Source organism: Oncorhynchus nerka, linkage group LG12 (genome assembly GCF_034236695.1).
Source record: "Oncorhynchus nerka isolate Pitt River linkage group LG12, Oner_Uvic_2.0, whole genome shotgun sequence".
Lineage (NCBI taxonomy): Eukaryota > Metazoa > Chordata > Actinopteri > Salmoniformes > Salmonidae > Oncorhynchus > Oncorhynchus nerka.
In genome coordinates, this window is record NC_088407.1 from 64987999 (window position 1) to 65008511 (window position 20513).

The 20513-nt window shown below is 44.0% G+C and overlaps 3 protein-coding genes across 5 annotated transcripts; 1 reads left to right on the plus strand and 2 right to left on the minus strand.

Moving 5' to 3' along the window:
- Positions 1-200: 200 nt before the first annotated feature.
- supt3h (SPT3 homolog, SAGA and STAGA complex component) lies at positions 201-10168 on the minus strand. Of its 2 annotated transcripts, none has more exons than XM_065025739.1 (12): positions 10057-10168; positions 9115-9209; positions 8495-8579; positions 8244-8324; positions 7946-8039; positions 6342-6478; positions 6157-6232; positions 5953-6065; positions 1136-1240; positions 854-979; positions 682-774; positions 201-555 (listed from the first exon to the last, which is right to left on the minus strand). In XM_065025739.1, exons 2-12 carry the CDS (start codon positions 9204-9206, stop codon positions 514-516), a joined length of 1044 nt encoding a protein of 347 aa, XP_064881811.1. In that variant the 5' UTR covers positions 9207-9209; positions 10057-10168; the 3' UTR covers positions 201-513. The 2 variants fall into 2 exon arrangements, with proteins under 2 accessions (XP_064881811.1, XP_029531482.2); XM_029675622.2 differs by having other exon boundaries at positions 8244-8330.
- A 428-nt stretch (positions 10169-10596) lies between these two features.
- LOC115138812 (runt-related transcription factor 3-like) lies at positions 10597-13336 on the plus strand. Its single transcript, XM_029676008.1, has 5 exons — positions 10597-10827; positions 11033-11189; positions 11277-11381; positions 11550-11657; positions 12812-13336. Exons 1-5 carry the CDS (start codon positions 10597-10599, stop codon positions 13168-13170), a joined length of 960 nt encoding a protein of 319 aa, XP_029531868.1. The 3' UTR covers positions 13171-13336.
- Positions 13337-14127: 791 nt separating this feature from the next.
- Positions 14128-20381, minus strand: clic5a (chloride intracellular channel 5a). 2 transcript variants are annotated; one of them, XM_029675623.2, is made up of 6 exons: positions 19750-20381; positions 15881-15990; positions 15686-15811; positions 15482-15588; positions 15215-15396; positions 14128-14915 (listed from the first exon to the last, which is right to left on the minus strand). In XM_029675623.2, the coding sequence occupies exons 1-6, from the start codon at positions 20326-20328 to the stop codon at positions 14751-14753; spliced, it is 1269 nt and encodes a 422-aa protein (XP_029531483.1). In that variant the 5' UTR covers positions 20329-20381; the 3' UTR covers positions 14128-14750. The 2 variants fall into 2 exon arrangements, with proteins under 2 accessions (XP_029531483.1, XP_029531485.1); XM_029675625.2 differs by lacking the exon at positions 19750-20381 and adding an exon at positions 17917-18573.
- Positions 20382-20513: the final 132 nt, after the last annotated feature.

The window sequence follows — 20513 nt, forward strand, 5'->3', positions numbered from 1 at the left end:
GACTTCGATATGGTTTTAATATTATTTGCCACCATATCTCGCATAATTCATTGTACTGAGAAAAAGATCCCACCATGTCGAACGAACAAATTGTCGGCATTTATGAAAGACCTTATTTCCATCACGGCTGTCATATTTTTATTCAGTATGGCATAAAAACTGGATGGAAATGTGGTTAGTGTTGAATAACTGAGTCCGTCTAATCAAATAGCTTTATTAAAGACTACTTTTTATATAAACCAAGGATGCATAATCAATGTGAGTGAATGTGGACAAAAAAAATGAACCGGACACTAAGGCTGCGTTTACAAAGGCAGCCCAATAGATTGTTTTCACTAATTGGTCTTCTAACCAACCAGATCTGGAAAAAAGATCTGAATTGGGCTGCCTGTGTAAACGCAGAGTAAGTGATACATCATGACATGAAGTTGTCTGGACTTCAACAGAAATAACTTCCTGTCTGTCTTTATGGTAAGAATCTCAAATCATAAAAAAAACATTTCTCTTCTGCCTTTAGCAGGCCAGGAACGCCATCCCATTCCCCCTATTAGCACTCTGGAAGAGGAGAGAGGGACCGTGTTTGTTATATTGATTACTTCCAACCAGTTGTTTTGTGAGAGGACAGGACAGTGCATATAGGAAGTTAGGGAGGGAAGAGGAATGAAAGGGAAATGAGTGTACCGTGTGTCTGTAACTGTAGCGTCTGATGGCCTCTCTGATGTGGCAGGGCTGAATGGCTCCACTGGGAGGCTCCACACCACTCACTGCTGAGCTCTGAAACACACACACACCTTAACACATGGTATACACACACACAATCTGTGCAACACAAAAAAAACGAATCTTAACAGACCTTCTTGCGTTTCCTTTGCCTGGTTTTACTGTCCAATCCCAAGCCTCCATTCGAGGGCTTAGAGGAGTGGGATGAGCCAGGAGTGGAGGGGGGCGTGGTCTCTGGAGATTCTGGATCTCGCTTTACCTGAGAGAGAGATAGAGAGGTGGGGAAGGGAGAGAGAGGGGGAAGGTAGAGGTGGAAGGGAGAGAGCACGTTTTAAATGAGCGGCCAGTAGGAATAGCAAGTTAGCTAGCTGCTACACCTGCTAGCTGGCTAACAGGGGTGTGTGTTTTAACTTACCTCTGTATTGCTGTGGTAGTGTATGAAGCTGGCAGACACAACATGGCTGAAGGGATCTGTCTTTGGAGTCATATCCTGTTTCACTAACAGAGACAGATCTACCAGCTAGAGAGAGAAAGAGAGGGAGTGAATATTGTAATCCAAACAGAGCAACGATACACATAAAAAAATACTACAGATTACTATAGAACACTATAGTACCTACTATAGAATTCTGCAGTAAACTGTAGTATACTGTAGAATCCCATACTCCACACTGTAGTATCTCTCGATCATTTAGTACTTACTATAGAATGTTCTAGTATACTGTACTACACATTGTAGTATCCCTCGCTTGTTTAGTGGTTACTTTCATATTTTGTATTACACTGTAGAATACTTTACTACACACTAGTATCAAATACAATTTTATTTGTCACATGCACCAAATACAACAATTCTAGACCTTACCGTGAAATGCTTACTTGCTCTGCATTGTTGGTTAAGAGCTTGTAAGAAAATATTTGCTAAATAAACTAAAGTAACACAATAACGGCAGGGTAGCCTAGTGGTTAGAGCGTTTGACTAGTAACCGAAAGGTTGCAAGTTCGAATCCCCGAGCTGACAAGGTACAAATCTGTCGTTCTGCCCCTGAACAGGCAGTTAACCCACTGTTCCTAGGCCATCATTGAAAATAAGAATTTGTTCTTAACTGACTTGCCTAGTAAAATAAAGGTTAAAAAAAATATAAAAAAATAACAATAACAAGGCTATATACAAAAAATAAATAAACTAAAGTTTAAAAAAATAACAATAACGAGGCAATATACAAGGGGTACCGGTACAGAATCAATGTGCAGGGGTCGAGGTAATTGAGGTAATATGTACATGTAGGTAGAGATAAAGTGACTATGCATAGATAATAAACAGAGACTAGCAGCAGCGTACAAATGAGGGTCAATGCAAATAGTCCAAATAGCATTTTGATGAACTGTTCAGGAGTCTTATGGCTTGGGGGTAGAAGCTGTTAAGTAGCCTTTTGGACCTAGACTTAGTGCTCCAGTACTGCTTGCCATGCGGTAGCAGTGAGAACAGTCTATGACTTGGATGGCTAGAGTCTTGACAATTTTTAGGGGCTTTCTCTGACACCTTTTAGGGGCTTTCTCGATCGTGTCGTGCTTACTATAGAATTTTGTAGTATACTGTGAAGAATAATATACATCACACTGTAGTATCCCTCGATCAAGTAGTGCTGACTAGAATCTTTTAATCAATTGGACTTCTAGCTAGGTTTACGGGTAGCTGTTAGCTTTGTCTACTTTGTTTTTATTTTAACGTGCTGTCCTTGGGGACCTCATGGCAGGGATTTCCTCTGAGGTTCCCCCTCGATCGTGTAGTGCTTACTAAACTCAGGAAGAAAAAAAAGAAACATCCCTTTTTCAGGACCCTGTCTTTCAAAGATAAGATCCAAATAACTTCACAGATCTTCATTGTAAAGGGTTTAAACACTGTTTCCCATGCTTGTTTAATGAACCACAAACAATTAATGAACATGCACCTGTGGAACGGTCATTAAGACACTAACAGATTACAGAAGGTAGGCAATTAAGGCCACAGTTATGAAAACTAAAGAGGCCTTTCTACTGACTCTGAAAAACACCAAAAGAAAGATGCACAGGGTCCCTGCTCATCTGCGTCACCTTAGGCATGCTGCAAGGAGGCATGAGGTACTGCAGATGTGGCCAGGGCAATAAATTGCAATGTCTGTACTGTGAGACGCCTAAGACAGCGCTACAGGGAGGCAGGACGGACAGTTGATCGTCCTTGCAGTGGCAGACCACGTGTAACAACACATGCACATCACGAACATCACACCTGCGGGACAGGTACAGGATGGCAACAACCATTGCCAGAGCTACACCAGAAACGCACAATCCCTCCATCAGTGCTCAGACTGTCCACAATAGGCTTAGAGAGGCTGGACTGAGGTAGGCCTGTTGTAAGGCAGGTCCTCTCCAAACATCACCGGCAATAACGTCGACTATGGGCACAAATCCACCGTCGCCGGACCAGACAGTACTGGCAAAAAGTGCTCTTCACTGACGAGTCGCGGTTTTGTCTCACCAGGGGGGATGGTCAGATTTGCGTGTATCGTCGAAGGAATGAGTGTTACACCGAGGCCTGTACTCTGGAGCGGGATCGATTTGGAGGTAGATGGTCCGTCATGGTCTGGGGCGGTGTGTCACAGCATCATCGGACTGAGCTTGTTGTCATTGCAGGCAATCTCAATGCTGTGCGTTACAGAGAAGACATTCTCCTCCCTCATGTGGTACCCTTCCTGCAGGCTCATCCTGACGTGACCCTCCAGCATGACAATGCCACCAGCCATGCTGCTCGTTCTGTGCGTGACTTTCTGCAAGACAGGAATGTCAGTGTTCTGCCATGGCCAGTGAAGAGCCCAGATCTCAATCCCATTGAGCACGTCTGGGACCTGTTGGATCGGAGGGTGAGGGCTAAGGGCCATTCCCCCCAGAAATGTCCCGGAACTTGCAGGTGCCTTGGTGGAAGAGTAGGGTAACATCTCACAGCAAGAACTTGCAAATCTGGTGCAGTCCATGAGGAGGAGACGCACTGCAGTACTTAATGCAGCTGGTGGCCACACCAAAAACTGACTGTTACTTTTGATTTTGACCCCCCTTTGTTCAGGGACACATTATTCAATTTCTGTTAGTCACATGTCTGTGGAACATGTTCAGTTTATGTCTCAGTTGTTGAATCTTGTTATGTTCATACAAATATTCACACATGTTAAATTTGCTGAAAATAAACACAGTTGACAGTGAGAGGGTGTTTCTTTTTTTGCTGAGATTATATAAATGTGTAGTATAGTGTAGAATACTATACTCCAAACTGTAGTATCCCTTGATTTATTTATTTTATTTGACTATTTAAAAACACAATACAAACACAAATATGGATATGGATACAATGCATTTAGAAATTTGTCAAGAATAACACAAGAAAGTTTAACATTTATTTCCATTGTGATCCTAGTTAAAACATATTACACATTAACAGCTAACCCACATAAAAAAATACTATTCACTTACAGATCAGTCCATGCAAATGTTTACTCCTGAACTTATTTAGGCTTGCCTTAACAAAAGGGTTGAATACTTATTAATTCAAGACATTTCAGATTACATTTTTAAATTCATTAGTAAAAATGTCTAAAAATATAATTCCACTTTGACATTATGAGATATTGTGTGTAGGCCAGTGACACAACAAAGTGTGGAAAACGTCAAGCGGTGTGAATACTTTCTGAAGGCCCTGTGGGACTCCAGAAAGTCACAGATTCTAAAGGGAAAGCCAGTCACGTCGTGGACATTGACGCCTTCCTCCCGGACAAGCTAAACACCTATTTCGCCTGCTTTGAGGAAAACACAGAGCCGCAGATGCGGGCCTCCGCCTCTAACAAGGAGTGTGAGCTATCCGCCTCTAACAAGGAGTGTGAGCTATCCGCCTCTAACAAGGAGTGTGAGCTATCCGCCTCTAACAAGGAGTGTGAGCTATCCGCCTCTAACAAGGAGTGTGAGCTATCCGCCTCTAACAAGGAGTGTGAGCTATCCGCCTCTAACAAGGAGTGTGAGCTATCCGCCTCTAACAAGGAGTGTGAGCTATCCGCCTCTAACAAGGAGTGTGAGCTATCGTTCACGTTAAACCTCGCAAGGCTGCCGCCCCAGACGGCATCCCAAACTGCGTCCTTAGGGCATGTGCAGACCAGCTGGCTGGAGTGTTTCCGGGCATATTCAATCTCTCCCTATCCCAGTCTGTTATCCCCACTTGCTGTGGACCAATAACCTTTGATTTGATTTGTCCACAAAAATATTACAGTGAATACTAGTATGCAGCAGTAAAGTCAGCAATAACACAAGTAAAAACTACAGTACACTAGTCATGTCCGCACAAACACTAGTGAATACTATAGTATTCTAAAGTCATGTCTGCTACAAAAATACAGTGAATACTTTAGTCATATCCGCAAAAACACTACAGTGAATCATATAGTGTTCTACAATCATGTCTGCAAAAACACTACAGTGAATACTTTAGTATACTACAGTTATGTCCGCAAAAGACACAATACAGTGAAAACTATAGTATACTACAGTCATTTACGCAAAAACCCTACAGTGAATATTATAGTATACTACAGTCATGTCTGCAAAAACACTACAGTGAATAAATACTACAGTAAAGTCAGCGTGAATACTAAAGTATAATAGTTATGTCCGCAAAAACTATACAGTGAGTCATATAGTATACTATAATCATGCCTGCAAAAACACTACACTGAATACTTCAGTAAAGTCTGCAAAAACACTACAGTGAATAATATAGTATACTACAGTCATGTCTGCAAAAACACTACAAAGAATACTACAGTAAAGTCTGGGTGAATACTATAGTATACTACAGTTGTCTGCAAAAGAAACACTACAGTTAATACTACAGTAAAGTCTGCAAAAACACTACAGGTGAATACTATGGTATACTACAGTCATGTCCACAAAATAAACACTACAGTGAATATGATAGTATATATTACAGTCATGTCTGTAAAAGAAATGACACTAAATTCTACAGTATACTACATTAATGTCCGCAAAAACACGACATTAAATACTATAGTATGCTAGAGAAACACTACAGCGAATACTACAGCCTTAAAAACACTACAGTGAATACTACAGTAAAGTCCGCAGTATTTTCATTTATTGTGGGAGACTTAGTTCTTTAACTAGCAGTGGTCTGGTAGACACACACACACATACCTGAGCGGTGGTCTCATAAGCCAGATAGGACAGGATCTCCATGGCAACAGTGTTGGGCTTCACCTCCAGACTGCTGCAGTCCAGCCAGTCTCGGAACTTAGATGCCTTCTTAGCTACACACAGACACACACACACACACAGACACACAACATCTATCAGAGACTGAGTTAGGGGTTAAATGTTGGGAGGAGAAATGTTACTCACCAAAGCTGAGCTGCCGACTCTCACAGAACTCACTGTACTGAGCACTGTCCATCCCCCTGGTCTGTCTTTCCAACCTCTACAGAGAGGAGAGGTAATGAGAGAGGAGTTAATACTCACCGAGGGGAGCTGCTACCCAGATACCACTTTAACACACTGTGTATGTGTGTCTGTTTGTGTGTTCTGACCTCCAGTCGTTCCAGTTTGACGTCATCTACTTCCTGGTTGTCAGACAGGGACAGGAACTCTCCCGTCTGGTCCACCCAGGACAAGAAGTCTCCTGCTAGCCGCTGGCGCTTGTTACTCCCGGCAACAACCCACCTATCTATCAGTGTGTGAGTGAGAGATAGATAGATAGATAGAGAGGGGACAATGTTAGCCCTCTAAGCTAAAGTGTAGGAGTACTGGAAGCTAACAAGTCTTCAGGCAGGGTTAAAAGCAGGGTTAAAGTTATCCATCACTGGGACAGATTTCCATTAAATGGATTCTGAAGAGGTCATTTTTTGTGTGTTCTACAAAATATGTTCTCAAATATAACATTTTCTCTGTTAAGCTGTGTGCACTGAACTGACATGCACGATTGTTGATGACACGCTGATATTCAGATGAAGGAAATGACATAGTCTATAATGTGCACCACAGCAGTGCTCAACTCAAGAGTGGTGTAGCCGGCCTACTGTAGCTGCTGGCAAAATAATTCAAAGCCTATACTTTATCGCTCAGGATGGAACTTTTCAGTGCTACTATTTTTGCTATTTAATGTTGTTTAAAAAAAAAAATCAGACAACCCCATAGAAGAATAGTTTACATAGTTGGCTTATTGTTGTGTTCTTTGCCAGAAAAATATTAATCTCGAGGCGCATTCAAGGGAAACGTAACATTATTCTGACAAGCAGTCAATGCACAACCATTCTTAATGCAATCACGGGAAAATATTTTTTAAAGCAGTTTGGCCTTAAAAAAAAGAAGAAAGAAAAAAAAATGATATGGGATCCGAGTTCTACATTGCTACCACGTTTATTTCTCTACTCCTTCAATTGTGCGTGGCATTCTTTTACAAATGCAGCTTCAAGCTTGGTTTTAGGCACAGCTGCACAACAGAGCTCTTAAAGGGGCAATGTCATCTTAAAAGGGCAAACAGAAACAAACAACAAAAAAAATGATTTTTCGAGTAAATAAAAACGAATAATTATTTATATATTTATAATAAAATAATAATAATTAATAATAGCAATCGGGATGTTGTGTCCAATGGGGTAAATGCAGATGGACCAACCCCATGCTTCAGCCTATGTACATTTTATAGCAACTATGCTTCATCAGTTGGGCTACAGGTGATAATGCGTATTGCTAATAGCACATAAGATAATATAGGCCATGCATAGGCTATATGCCTGGTCCAATATAATTTTAACAACATTTTTACCAATATGTTTTTGGGCCCACTTCTGGAGGTGGAAATTATATTTTAGATGGTGTCAGCATCGTTTTATTTTCATTAATTTGAAAGTAGAATGTCCTTTTAAAAAGTCACCAGAACTGAGCTTCTCAGTCCTTCTACATAACATTTTTTCCAGGGAGGTCCCCAGACCTCCTAAGCAAAGGGAACTGAAATTGGTCAAACGTGCAGTTTAATACATATACAACATGATCCTCTTTCCTTAAAAGTATGATGGTCACAACCTTTTTACATGAAAGGGGAGGATAACTCGGCCCCAGACAATAGATCTGAGATCGACTTAAGTTTCAGTCATGGGACTTTTTTTTGCTTTACATGTACTGTGTCAAGTACCTGACTCCAGTGGTTCCTCATCTTCAATGGTTTTCAGCACTTTAGACTTGTAGTCTCTGAACTGTAGATACCTTAACAACCTCCTCACCTTCTTCTGTAGGGAGAGAGAGAGAGAAGATGAAGAGAAAGTGATGAGAGAGAAAAAATTATGTCGTCTAAAATAATACTACAGGCCTCCGGTTTTCTAGTTAACGCCAGTCAGCTGAAATCAGTACTTCACAGGTATTGCAGGCAGAAAATAGTGTGAGTGTATGGTGTGTCTGTGTATGGTGTATGTGTGTATATAGCTGGTGTGTACCTTGTCTCTCCTCATGAGGAACAGAATGTCCTCAGCTGAGATGACCCTTGACCCTCTAAGGACCGCCCCCTCACACGCCTGCTGTAGCTTCGGACACACACACACACACACACACACACACACACACACACACACACACACACACACACACAAAGGGAAGAGAGGAGTGATATGAGTTACTGTTTCATAGTTGAAAAGGTTTGTCAGTATCAGAGAGAGAACAGGGACTAAAATGTGTGTGTGTGTGTTACCAGGTTGATGAGTTGGGTGTGTACAATGTCCTCTACCAGAGCAGCAGTCTCATGTAGGGGTCTGCGAGCATCTCCCAGAGCAAACCTAGAACATGCACACACACACATGAGATGGGTTAGAAACACACACACACACAGGATGCAGGCTCTGTTCTAGTAGGTGAGGTTGAGGGATGTGGTGTATCTCTATGCAAAGGTTGGGTTGAACACCTGAGTGTCTGTGAGTGTGTGACGGCAGTGATGTCATAGTCAGATTAATGTGGTTCGTCGAATGAGGGTGGAGCAAGGGAGTATGGCGACCACGCTGTGGTCCAAACGCCATCACACACACCGCTCCAGGACCACAGAACCACAACGCAGACCGTCTTAGCGTAGCAGACCAGGACCCGACCACACAACGACCCTTCGACACTACGGTCAACCTACTGCTGAAACTAGCTGGTTACTCTGTGATACACTGTTGTCATGGCATCCAACAGCCTCTTCAGCCCGAGTCAACACAACCTCTACTGGGGTAAGTGGATCTATATGTCTACCTGTGTGTGTGTGTGTGTGTGTGTGTGTGTGTGTGTGTGTGTGTGTGTGTGTTTGGGACAATCTGACTCAGTGTGTGTAGTTACATCATGCTCTGTATTTCGGGGATGAAGCTGGTCCGTGTGGGTGGGCGGTCCCTCGCTGAGCTGGAAGAGCCTGCCATGGGACTGTTGCTCATCACCTACACACACACCCCAGGGTCGTGTTCAGGAAGACAACATTACAACACTTTATGATAGAAATATAGGCTACTGTGTAGAACAGATATAATCGTTATGACAGTCATTGCATATCAACATGTCAACTCTATAAAATACATTTATATCGGCACATACAGTTTATTAACTGAAGTTGTTGGGTGTGTTGATTCAGTCGTAATATTTCAAGTCAGTTTCTCTATGAACTAGTAGCCTAAACACACACCACAGTTACACAAACATGTTTTTGGTAGCACCGAAAAACAGCTATACACAAACACACTGTCTACAAAAACACACACACACACACACACACACACACACACACACACACACACACACACACACACACACACACACACACACACACACACACACACACACACACACACACACACACACACACACACACACTGGTCAGCGGTAAACAAAAGAACAGGATGGAGTCACTCAACCAGAATTGAGCTCAGGCAAATCAGCTGTTGCTAATGTCACAATATGGATTTGACTGTTTTTGTTCGCTGCTTTTGGCATAACTCTTAACCACTGCCTTCCTCTCCCTCCCTACCTCCCCTCTCTCAGTGTTTGCATGAACGAATCCTGTAGGACAGTCGTTCCTGTATTCAAACCTGTGGCTGTAGACAGACAGAGAGAGAGGATGTATAGCGCATACACACACGCACGCACACACGCTCCCATTCCCCAGCTAGTAAACAGGTCTGTCACTTTCCCCCATAACCCAGCCAGAACCAGTCAAATTGAAGTTACGGGCAAATAGTAAAGTGGGCTAGTCGAATGTCTTTAGAAGGTGTTAGAATAATGCAATCTTACCGTGATTCAACGATTTAGTACAATATTATTTGGCCCTCGTCATTGGTTTCTTTACAAACCACTGCTGCACTTGGATAAGCTGCTTTGTCGTTTTGTCGCACAGTGAAAGACGTCAGCAATGTTGATCTTGTCACGGGCTCATTGTGCCACCTGGTGGATTGCAGCTGACAAAAATAGTTTGGCCGGTTTTATGGAGGTTGTGCGAAGTCCTGCCTGTGTGTGTGTGTGTGTGTGTGTGTGTGTGTGTGTGTGTGTGTGTGTGTGTGTGTGAGAGAGAGAGAGAGAGAGAGAGAGAGAGAGAGAGAGACTGTGTGTGTGCTGTTTAACCCTTCTTTTTACTTTTCTTTTTTTTACAGTACTGTATGAATGACAAGAAATAAAGTTACACGCTCTATATGCTCCCAACAATGTTATTTACTAGGCTGTTGATTGCAGCCATAGATGGGTCAGAACTGTTTTTTAGCAGATTTGACTTGTTCTATGGCCTCTGTGGCTTCAGAAGGCTTTTTGCTTGTTGGCTAATGAAGATCGAGTCTCATCATGTTACTTATTCCCCCAGATCCCCAGATCACTAGCCGTAGGTTCAGTCCACCGCTCCATGGTAAGACCAGAGATGGGACAGTGGGAGTGACAGCTCAGCATGAGGAGAGTGGCCCCCAGAGTACAGGGGACATTCCTGCTGAGTTCAGGCCCACCGACAGCCCCAACTTTCTGGTGTCAAGCCTCCCCGCACACTGGCGTTGCAACAAGACTCTGCCACGTGCCTTCACGGTAACACACACAAAGTCTGGATTCTGAGTCTTCATCACTTGACCTCATGTCAAAATAAAATTCCCCTTCTTTCAGCTTGCCAGTGTTTATAGTACACAGTGTACACATGGGAGAGGTACTGAAAGGTTTAGTGAGGGGACCATTGAACATCTTTTCTCTCCCTATTTAATTTGTCCTCCATCCCCCCTCCGTTCTCCCTCTCCAGGTGGTTGCCCTGGGTGATGTAAGTGACGGTGTTCTAGTCACGGTGATGGCAGGGAATGATGAGAACTGTTCAGCTGAGCTTCGGAACGCCACCACGCTGATGACATCACACACAGCACGCTTCAATGACCTCCGCTTTGTAGGACGCAGTGGGAGAGGTGTGTTTGTGTGTGTTTGTGTACAACAGAGTATGTGTGTGTGTGTTTAACATGTCTCTCTCTCTCGCTCTCTCTCTCTCTCTCTAGGTAAAAGCTTTAATCTGACCATAACCGTGTTCACCAGTCCTCCCCAGGTGGCCACGTACCACAGAGCTATCAAAGTTACTGTAGACGGACCTAGAGAGCCACGCCGTAAGTACACACACACACACACACACACACACACACACACACACACACACACACACACACACACACACACACACACACACACACACACACACATACACACTCAGGTTTTTGAACAGGGACACTGATTGAAGAGGGCTATAACTACTTGTGTATGCTGCTCTCTGATAGGTCACAGGCAGAAGCTAGAGGTGGGTCCAAAAACAGGGCTTTTCAGGGTTGCCATGCCGATGCAGAGTCTCCGCCCCCTCAACAACATCACCAACCCTCCAACAAGAGGTGAAAACAGAGCAGTTAAATGCTTTCTGTGTATACTGATGGGCCAAAGTTTACTGATATTTTCATGAGATACTAATAACTATATGAAACACTCATTGCTCTTTTACTCCTTCCCTCCATCACTTTCCCTCTCTCTCTCCCTTCCTTCCCTGTCTCTCCCCTTCCTTCCCTGTCTCTCTCAATTCCATCCCTGTCTCTCTCACTTCCATCCCTGTCTATCTCACTTCCTTCCCTGTCTCTTCTACTGCCTCCCTATCTCTCTCATTTCCTTCCCTGTCTCTCTCACTTCCATCCCTGTCTATCTCACTTCCTTCCCTGTCTCTCTCACTTCCTTCCCTGTCTCTCTCACTGCCTTCCCTATCTCTGTCATTTCCTTCCCTGTCTCTCTCACTTCCATCCCTGTCTCTCTCACTTCCACCCCGTCTCTCTCACTTCCACCCCGTCTCTCTCACTTCCATCCCTGTCTCTCTCACTTCCATCCCTGTTTCTCTCACTTCCTTCCCTGTCTCTCTCACTTCCTTCCCTGTCTCTCTCACTTCCTTCCCTGTCTCTCTCACTTCCATCCCTGTCTATCTCACTTCCTTCCCTGTCTCTTCTACTGCCTCCCTATCTCTCTCATTTCCTTCCCTGTCTCTCTCACTTCCATCCCTGTCTCTCTCACTTCCATCCCTGTCTATCTCACTTCCTTCCCTGTCTCTCTCACTTCCTTCCCTGTCTCTCTCACTGCCTTCCCTATCTCTGTCATTTCCTTCCCTGTCTCTCTCACTTCCATCCCTGTCTCTCTCACTTCCACCCCGTCTCTCTCACTTCCACCCCGTCTCTCTCACTTCCTTCCCTGTCTCTCTCACTTCCATCCCTGTTTCTCTCACTTCCTTCCCTGTCTCTCTCACTTCCTTCCCTGTCTCTCTCACTTCCTTCCCTGTCTCTCTCCCTCATTCTTCCTCTATCCCCTGCTCCTTTCATTATCTCTCCCTCCAGCCTTCCCTCTCTCAGACTCTAGGCCCCTTTCCTCACCCCCCTGGACCAATGATCAATCTTACCCCTTCTCATCCTCAAGAACCACTGGCCTCTCAGGTAGGCATACATGCATGCACACGCGCACACACAGTAACACGGTGATGTGCCCTCTGACCCTGTGTGCGTCTGTTTTCCAGGTGTGTGTGAGCTGGCTGCTGGGTTTGATCGCCCGTTTCCCCCCCTCTCCTCATTCTCATCCACTCCCAGAATGCACTTCTCGTCCTTCCCTTACTCCGTCACCCCCCCTCCACCACCGTACCTCCCCCCACCTTTCCCCACACTCACCCCCCATTCCCACAGTGGACTCTTCCAGCCCAGCAGCAGCCCCATCCTCTACTATGGAGCCTCTGCTGGGACCAACCACTACATCTCACTGCCAGAGGGGGACAGGACAAACCACTTTACCTCTGGGCCGGGAGGAGACCAGGCCCCCACTGCCGCGCTGGCCAATCAAACAGAGGGTAGGGGGGAGGAGCCTGTGTGGAGGCCATATTGACTTGGACAGGATGGTGCAATCAATCAATCAAGAATCAATCAATCAAGAATCAATCAAAACCTGATGGTTAGTGCTTTACGCCTGTGTCTTTACATTTATATTTGTTCCCATTAATAATACTAAGATGCACCACGTAGCTCTATGTGTGTGTTTTATGAACTCGTACAAAATGTACTTTTGAGTTTTATGGTTATGTAGTGTTATTTTATGGTTATTGTTGGTTATGGGTAGGCTTATAATCGGTTATCAGGTATGTTTGGTCGATTGTGTTTTATTTTATTGTCTGATGCCAAACAGTTATCTATGAAATGACAAAAAATGATAAATTAATAGCTAATGGATTGAATAATATGTAATTATTTGAATCAAATAAAGGATTGGTTTAATGAAAACAGGTTTGATAAATTCAGTTCCAAATGAAATAAAATTGTATCGATTTGATTAGAACAGAGCCATCAAATGAATACATTCCATTGTCTATGGTGCTGAAAACTCAGAAGTCCCCTATTTACTGGTTAGGTTAGGCCTACATGTGGGAGGATTAAGTGTTTCCTTTCTAAACCCCATCACATGTTTCAAATCTTTCCATAACAAGTTGAATTGAGATGAATTAAGTGTACTGCACCACTGAAACTGCCTAGCACGAGGATGATTTGTTCAATGCCAGAATCATGGCACAGGAAAACAAAATTAATCACTGATTCAGTGCATGTTGTAGTGCATAAATGTAAAGTTAGGGCACTCTGTCTGCCTGTTTCTGTGTCCCCTGCTCTCCTCTCATGTCCAGTCATAACTATCATCTCATCCACATTGTAACAACATCATTATTTATTCAGCAGAGGGTGAGAGCATGTGGTTTCTGTATGCAAGCACCCTCCCACACTCACTTGTTTACTTTGGTATCATTCATAGAAGAGCATGTTAATTACTTGAGTAACAGTAAAGAGTCCAGCCAACTAATTTATGAGAAAATAGATTTATTATTTAAATTAGAGCAATAACACTCATTAACATTAGTTAACTTATGATCAAATCAGTATAGTTATAAGAAAACTTTGTTGTCAATTCCTGGTTTTACAATTCACACAACAACTCTGTGACCACAGGATGGTGCAGTCTGGGAAAGCACTTTCACTTCACAATCACATGCCCTATCATTCATTCATCTACTAACCAACCATTCATTGAAATCTACTGTGGTTCTTCCATTCAAATAGCACTTTCTCTTCATCCTCGGTTACTGCTCTTTGCTCCAATTTACTGTACTAAAACTGTTCAAATATTAACATATTATAAAGATCGAAGATCATATATCTTGAATTAAGTTAATCTTGCAATATTAACATCTTGATCATCTTGCTGCGCCACCCTTGCTCTGACAATGTATTTTTGTGGGACAGCTGGAACTATATAAAAAAACTATTATTTGAGTAAAAGTCTAAAAGTCCAGAAGTGTGAAAGAAAGCAGGATATACTAAAATAGGTTTTATATGACTGAGTCTGGTTTATTTTATTGGATTTAATGAAACCTGATTTGATTCATTTTGAAAAGCTACACAGAGTAAGGATTCCAGGCATTATCACTTGGACAGCCTCTTGGCCACGTCCTGATAGGCTAGTTCTATCTCTGCATCAGCTGCACAGGTGTTGGTAAACTCATCTCGCCTGTAGGCATTTTGAATGTAACGCCATACACCCCGCAGCTCTGCAGGGATCTCATAGTTACGGTATCTCTTAGCGACCACCTGGAGACAGAACACACACCATGGAGAGAATCACAATCACTTCTGATACAGTAACCATAACCATATAAACCTATAGGTGACTCTGGCCAAAAGGGGTGCCCTGTATGGGCAGAAGGTGTTATTTGAGGTCATAAGAATTTAGGGCACAACACTAAATCCTGGAACAGACAACCTGACACAAACAGATCTGAATGAAACACCAAAGGTAAAGAGATACTGTATCTTGATACAGCCCACTTCTGTAATTGGTTGATCATCACTTTCTGTCTGTAGTTGGATAATAACAACAGGAATAATACCTTGACGACATGTAATTTGGGCAGCAAGTTGCAGTCGGCCAGTGTTAATGTGTCTCCGTCTAGATACTTCCGTATAGACCCCCCTTCTGCCACATCTCTGCCATCCTGCAGCTCCTCTGGCAGCGGGGACAGAAGGAACTCATCCAGCTTGGCTAATGCCTTGTTGAGACTTTTCTCTAGAACTGCAGGATGCACACACACATTACTGCACACACACAAACCCAGGCAACCCACTTAGATTAGTGAAGTGTGTGTGTGTGTGTGTACCTGCGTTGTTCTCTGGCCTGATGTTTTTGATGTAGGCTGAAAACTTGGCGAAGATGTCGTTTCCTGCCGTATTAGACTCCCGGTTCTTAGCTGACAGTTTAGGGTACCTGAGGAACACCAGCGTTATCAAACACAATCTTATTTAGACTTTTTACAGTGTGTGTGCATGCACGTGTGTGTGTGTGTGTGTGTGTGTGTGTGTACCTGGGTGGAGCCAGCATATCCTCTAAGTATTCTTCTATCTTATTGATGTCCGTCTTCACCTCTCCTTCGAACGTCAGGAAGGGTGGGTGTGTGCCTGGAGCAAGGTTATGGAGGTCAGCCGGCTTTCTATAGGACAACACACACAGATGGGTTAGTGTATATCTGAGAGTGTGTGTATGTCCGTGTGTGTTTTACCTCTTCAGGTCGACTGTAGTGACGTTGAAGACGACTCCTTTTAGCCAGAGGATCATGAAGAGACGCTGAGAGAACGGACAGTTACCTATACTCTCCCCATCACTCCCTGCCTGCACACACACACACGCACACACACACACAAACAACCACGCACACACACAAACAACCACGCACGCACACACACACACACACACACACACACACACACACACACACACACACACACACACACTGCAGACATTAGTACACATACAGTTATTGAAATATTTATTGAGCCAGTATCATACCCTTTTCAAGTTGCACAATTTGTGCATGGATCTCAAAACAATAGGATATGACTACAGCTACCTGTAACCTTTAGGCTACTAAAATCACTGCCCTATACACTCAGACCTTGTCAGACTGGCAACACACTCTCTCTCTCACACACACACACACACACACACACACACACACACACACACACACACACACACACACACACACACACACAATGGCGGTGTCTGAAAGAGGATCCTGTAAGGGGACACCAGACACACCATGAATAATATATCAACCTTCCATTACACACCTCACTGGACACACTGCCCTGGAACAACTATCACATTATAACTACCCTACTGTACCTCATATACCAGCTAACTACCCCTAGAACTACCTCATATACCAGCTAACTACCCCTAGAACTACCTCATATACAGCTAACTACCCCTAGAAACTACCTCATACATCAGCTAACTACCCCTAGAACTACCTCATATACAGCTAACTACCCCTAGAAACTACCTCATACATCAGCTAACTACCCCTAGAACTACCTCATATACCAGCTAACTACCCCTAGAACTACCTCATATACCAGCTAACTACCCCTAGAACTACATCATATACCAGCTAACTACCCCGAGAAGTACCTCATACATCAGCTAACTACCCCTAGAACTACCTCATATACAGCTAACTACCCCTAGAACTACCTCATATACCAGCTAACTATCCTAAGAAGTACCTCATACATCAGCTAACTACCCCTAGAATTACCTCATACATCAGCTAACTACCCCTAGAATTACCTCATATACAGCAACTACCCCTAGAACTACCTCATATACCAGCTAACTACCCCTAGAACTACCTCATACATCAGCTAACTACCCCTAGAACTACCTCATATACCAGCAAACTACCCCTAGAACTACCTCATATATCAGCTAACTACCCCTAGAACTACCTCATATATCAGCTAACTACCCCTAGAACTACCTCATATATCAGCTAACTACCCCTAGAACTACCTCATATATCAGCTAACTACCCCTAGAACTACCTCATATATCAGCTAACTACCCCTAGAACTACCTCATATACCAGCTAAATATCAACCTAAACCTATCTTACTACTACACACACTGCCCGGTAACTAACCACTAAAAGGCCTACTACATATAGGCTACACCACAATATAACTACCCCTACTACAACTTCCCCTCAACTACACTAACTACCCCCGAACAGTCCATTACCCACCTCAAAATGACAGGAGGCAAGTAACATGAACGCTAATGCAAATCCCTTGTTTATTTAGCATAACATATGCTCCAAATCTACCTCATACTAACTACCCCACTATACCAACTACCATTACCTCATTAGATCTGCATATCAGGGAGCTATGAATAAGTATAAATGCATCTCATAAGAATGAGTCTGGCAACACTAGAGCCACAACATGACTGAACCATTTAACCAGTTAACCTCACGCTTTCACTGCTTAGAGGACCAGAAATAATTCAGTAGATCTGATCTGTCGGACAGAGAAAGAGAGAGGGGGCAGCAGAGAATAGGAGGAGAAAGGTATAGGGGAGACAGGGGACAGGGGACAGAGAAAACACTCGCAGGCGTGTTGGGTTACTCTGGCCCTGTGCCACGGGAAAACAACAACAACAACAAAACACACACACTACGCAGCAGATAATCATACAGCAGAAAGACATGATCCTCAAATACACACACACAGACACACACACACCCCCCACCTTGACAAAAAGTTCAATATCAGGGTCCTTCTCCTCTTCAGCTGCAGACGTGTCAGTCATCTCCACTGCTCTAACGGGTGTGTGTTATCTTCTGCAAAACTGTGTATGTGTGTATTGTCCGTCTGTGTTCTCAGCCTGGGTTCTGGCCCAGTCACGTTTGTCCTGTTGTACCCAGCAACTCCTTGCTGTGCTGCGCGCTTGTGTGTCAGAGCTTCTGTCCTGACCGTGTCTCTTGATGTATGTGTATGTGTTTGTGTGTGTGTGTGCCCTGGTTGTTTTGATTTGTACTCTGAGTCCAGCTGTCTGAATGAGCGTGTCGGTCAAAAATAGTCAAGGGGGCGGGGGGTTGAGGTGTCAGTAAGAAGAGGGGGAGAGGAGGAAAGCAGTAGAGTGGAAAAGGAGAAGTGCTTTGGGATTGTAGTGTAGTGTAGGGAAAAGGAGGACAGGTAGGTATGGATGGATCAGGTTCCCTCCCTTATTAACATAATTAGATCTGAAATGAACCCCTTTCCCCTATATACAGTACACTCCTAGAAGAAAAGGGTTCCAAAAAGGTTCTGTGGCTGTCCCCCATAGGATAATCATTTTTGGTTCCAGGTAAAACCCTTTTTGGTTCCAGGTACAACTCTTTTGGGTTCCATGTAGAACCCTCATTGGAAAGGGTTCTACGTGGAACCCAAAAGGGTTCTACCTGGAACCAAAAGGGGTTGTTCAAAATGTTCTCCAATGGGGACAGCCAAAGAACCCTTTTTGGTTCTAGATAGCACCTTTTTTCTGTAGTGCACTGCTTTTGTCCAGAGCCTTTTCCCCTGAGTCTAAAAGTGGTGCCCTAAAATAGGAGTAGGGGGACATTTGGGACTCACTCTTCAACTCAAACGCACCTGTGGTGTCGGGAACGGAGGTGTGTGTGTGTGTAGTGTGTGTGTGTGTGTGTGTGTGTGGATGTGTTTTACTGCTGACCTTGTTGTTATTTATTGAGGTGTGTTGTCATGTTAAATCCAATATAGATAACCTGTGAAGTGGACTTCAGAGCTCCATCAGATTGTAGGAGGATTATAAAACTATTTAAACTATAGAAAACATCAAACAGAAAATCAACTACTCCGCTTCCTCAAGGCCTCACCTGTACTCACACCTGCCCTAATCAATAAATCAATCAAACCTTGAGAGGAAGCAGGATGACCTTACCTGTGATATCCCTCCACAAACACATATCAAATAAACACACAGACACATACAGTAAATGCACTCACAAGGGGGATTCACATGCTACTGGAACCCTCAGTTGAGTCATTGGGGTGGGATGGAATTCCAGTCAGTTCATTTTAAATTTAGAATCTTGCAACCCCCCCTCACACAAACACAAACACAGTCCACACACACACACACACACACACACACACACACACACACACACACACACACACACACACACACACACACTGCTGACTGTGGTAATGTCACCTAAACGGTCAGAGAAGTGCAAGGCTCTCTCTAGTGGTCTTCAGCCCTACTATCAACCTCAAACCTGTGTGTGTGTGTGTGTGTGTGTGTGTGTGTAGATGTGTTTTATAGCGCACTTTATCTCAGACATGACCTTGAGAGGGCAACTCCACTCTGATATCAGTCTACAGAGCATGATGAAACACATACACACCACACACACACATACGTACACACACAGACACACATTATGTTCTTCTATCTTCCTTGTTTTACTACCCTTGTAGGGACATTTACTATCCTTGTGGGGACACACAACTGAATTGGGTCTTAAACTCATACATCTTTCACAGTACGTTGTACCCTGATATCATTACCATGTTGTCTTACCCTGACGAAGAGTGAGATCACTGGCCCATCTGCTACTGGCATTGGTTCCTCAGGAGGGTTCCCCTGCTCTGACAACGATGATGAAGTAGAAATAGATGATGAAGAAGATGACAAAGAGGACCGCCGGGAAGAGACTTCATCTGTGTTCACCTTCGCCTGCAGAACCCTCCTCTCCAACTTCCTCTTCTCCTCCTTCTCCTCCTCCACCTTCTCCTCCTCACTCTCCAGCCTCTCCTCCCCCTCAGTCTCTTTCTTTTTCTCCCTTTCTCCCTCGTCTTCTGATGAGCTGGAGGACCTGAAGGAGCTGCTCTTGCTCTCCAGTTGGGGCAGTGGAACCGCAGGTGCCTCTCTCAGGCTCCCGGTGTTCTCGTACTCCACAGTTAGACCGTCTCCGTTTCCGTTCCCGGATGCCTGGGGTGCTTCCACATCACAGTAAACAGAATCATTCACCACATCACTGGGTGTCTCGTAGATACTGCTGGTCTGGGTCTGGTTCTGGTAGGTATCCTCCGTTGGGCTGTCTGAGTCTCTGTCCAGGGGAGTCTCGTAAATGTTCTCACTCTGCTGCTCCATGTTCATGTTCTCACCACGATGCAACAGGTGCTTCTGACATGGAGGAGAGGGAGGGAGGGAGGGAGGGAGGGAGGGGGAGGGAGGGAAGGGAAAATAGAGAGAGAGATGGAGGTTGATGAGATTGTAAATGACCTGGGGGCCGTATGTGCACATGAGCGGTCTGTCCCCACCAACACTTATTGCTGTGATTA

Bases quoted from the DNA above. Each gene is read 5' to 3' on its own strand.
- LOC115138812 (XM_029676008.1), top strand. From the start codon at position 10,597: ATGTTACTTATTCCCCCAGATCCCCAGATCACTAGCCGTAGGTTCAGT. The intron at 11,190-11,276 runs GTGTGTTTGTGT...CTCTCTCTCTAG, and splicing joins TGTAGGACGCAGTGGGAGAG to GTAAAAGCTTTAATCTGACC. The intron at 11,658-12,811 runs GTGAAAACAGAG...TCTGTTTTCCAG, and splicing joins CACCAACCCTCCAACAAGAG to GTGTGTGTGAGCTGGCTGCT.
- supt3h (XM_029675622.2), bottom strand. From the start codon at position 9,206: ATGAGCAACAGTCCCATGGCAGGCTCTTCCAGCTCAGCGAGGGACCGC. The intron at 6,066-6,156 runs GTGAGTAACATT...GTCTGTGTGTAG, and splicing joins GAGTCGGCAGCTCAGCTTTG to CTAAGAAGGCATCTAAGTTC. The intron at 556-681 runs GTACACTCATTT...CTCCTCTTCCAG, and splicing joins GCTACAGTTACAGACACACG to AGTGCTAATAGGGGGAATGG.
- clic5a (XM_029675623.2), bottom strand. From the start codon at position 20,328: ATGAACATGGAGCAGCAGAGTGAGAACATTTACGAGACTCCCCTGGAC. The intron at 15,589-15,685 runs GTACACACACAC...GGTGTTCCTCAG, and splicing joins GATATGCTGGCTCCACCCAG to GTACCCTAAACTGTCAGCTA. The intron at 14,916-15,214 runs GTATTATTCCTG...TTCTGTCTCCAG, and splicing joins CCAAATTACATGTCGTCAAG to GTGGTCGCTAAGAGATACCG.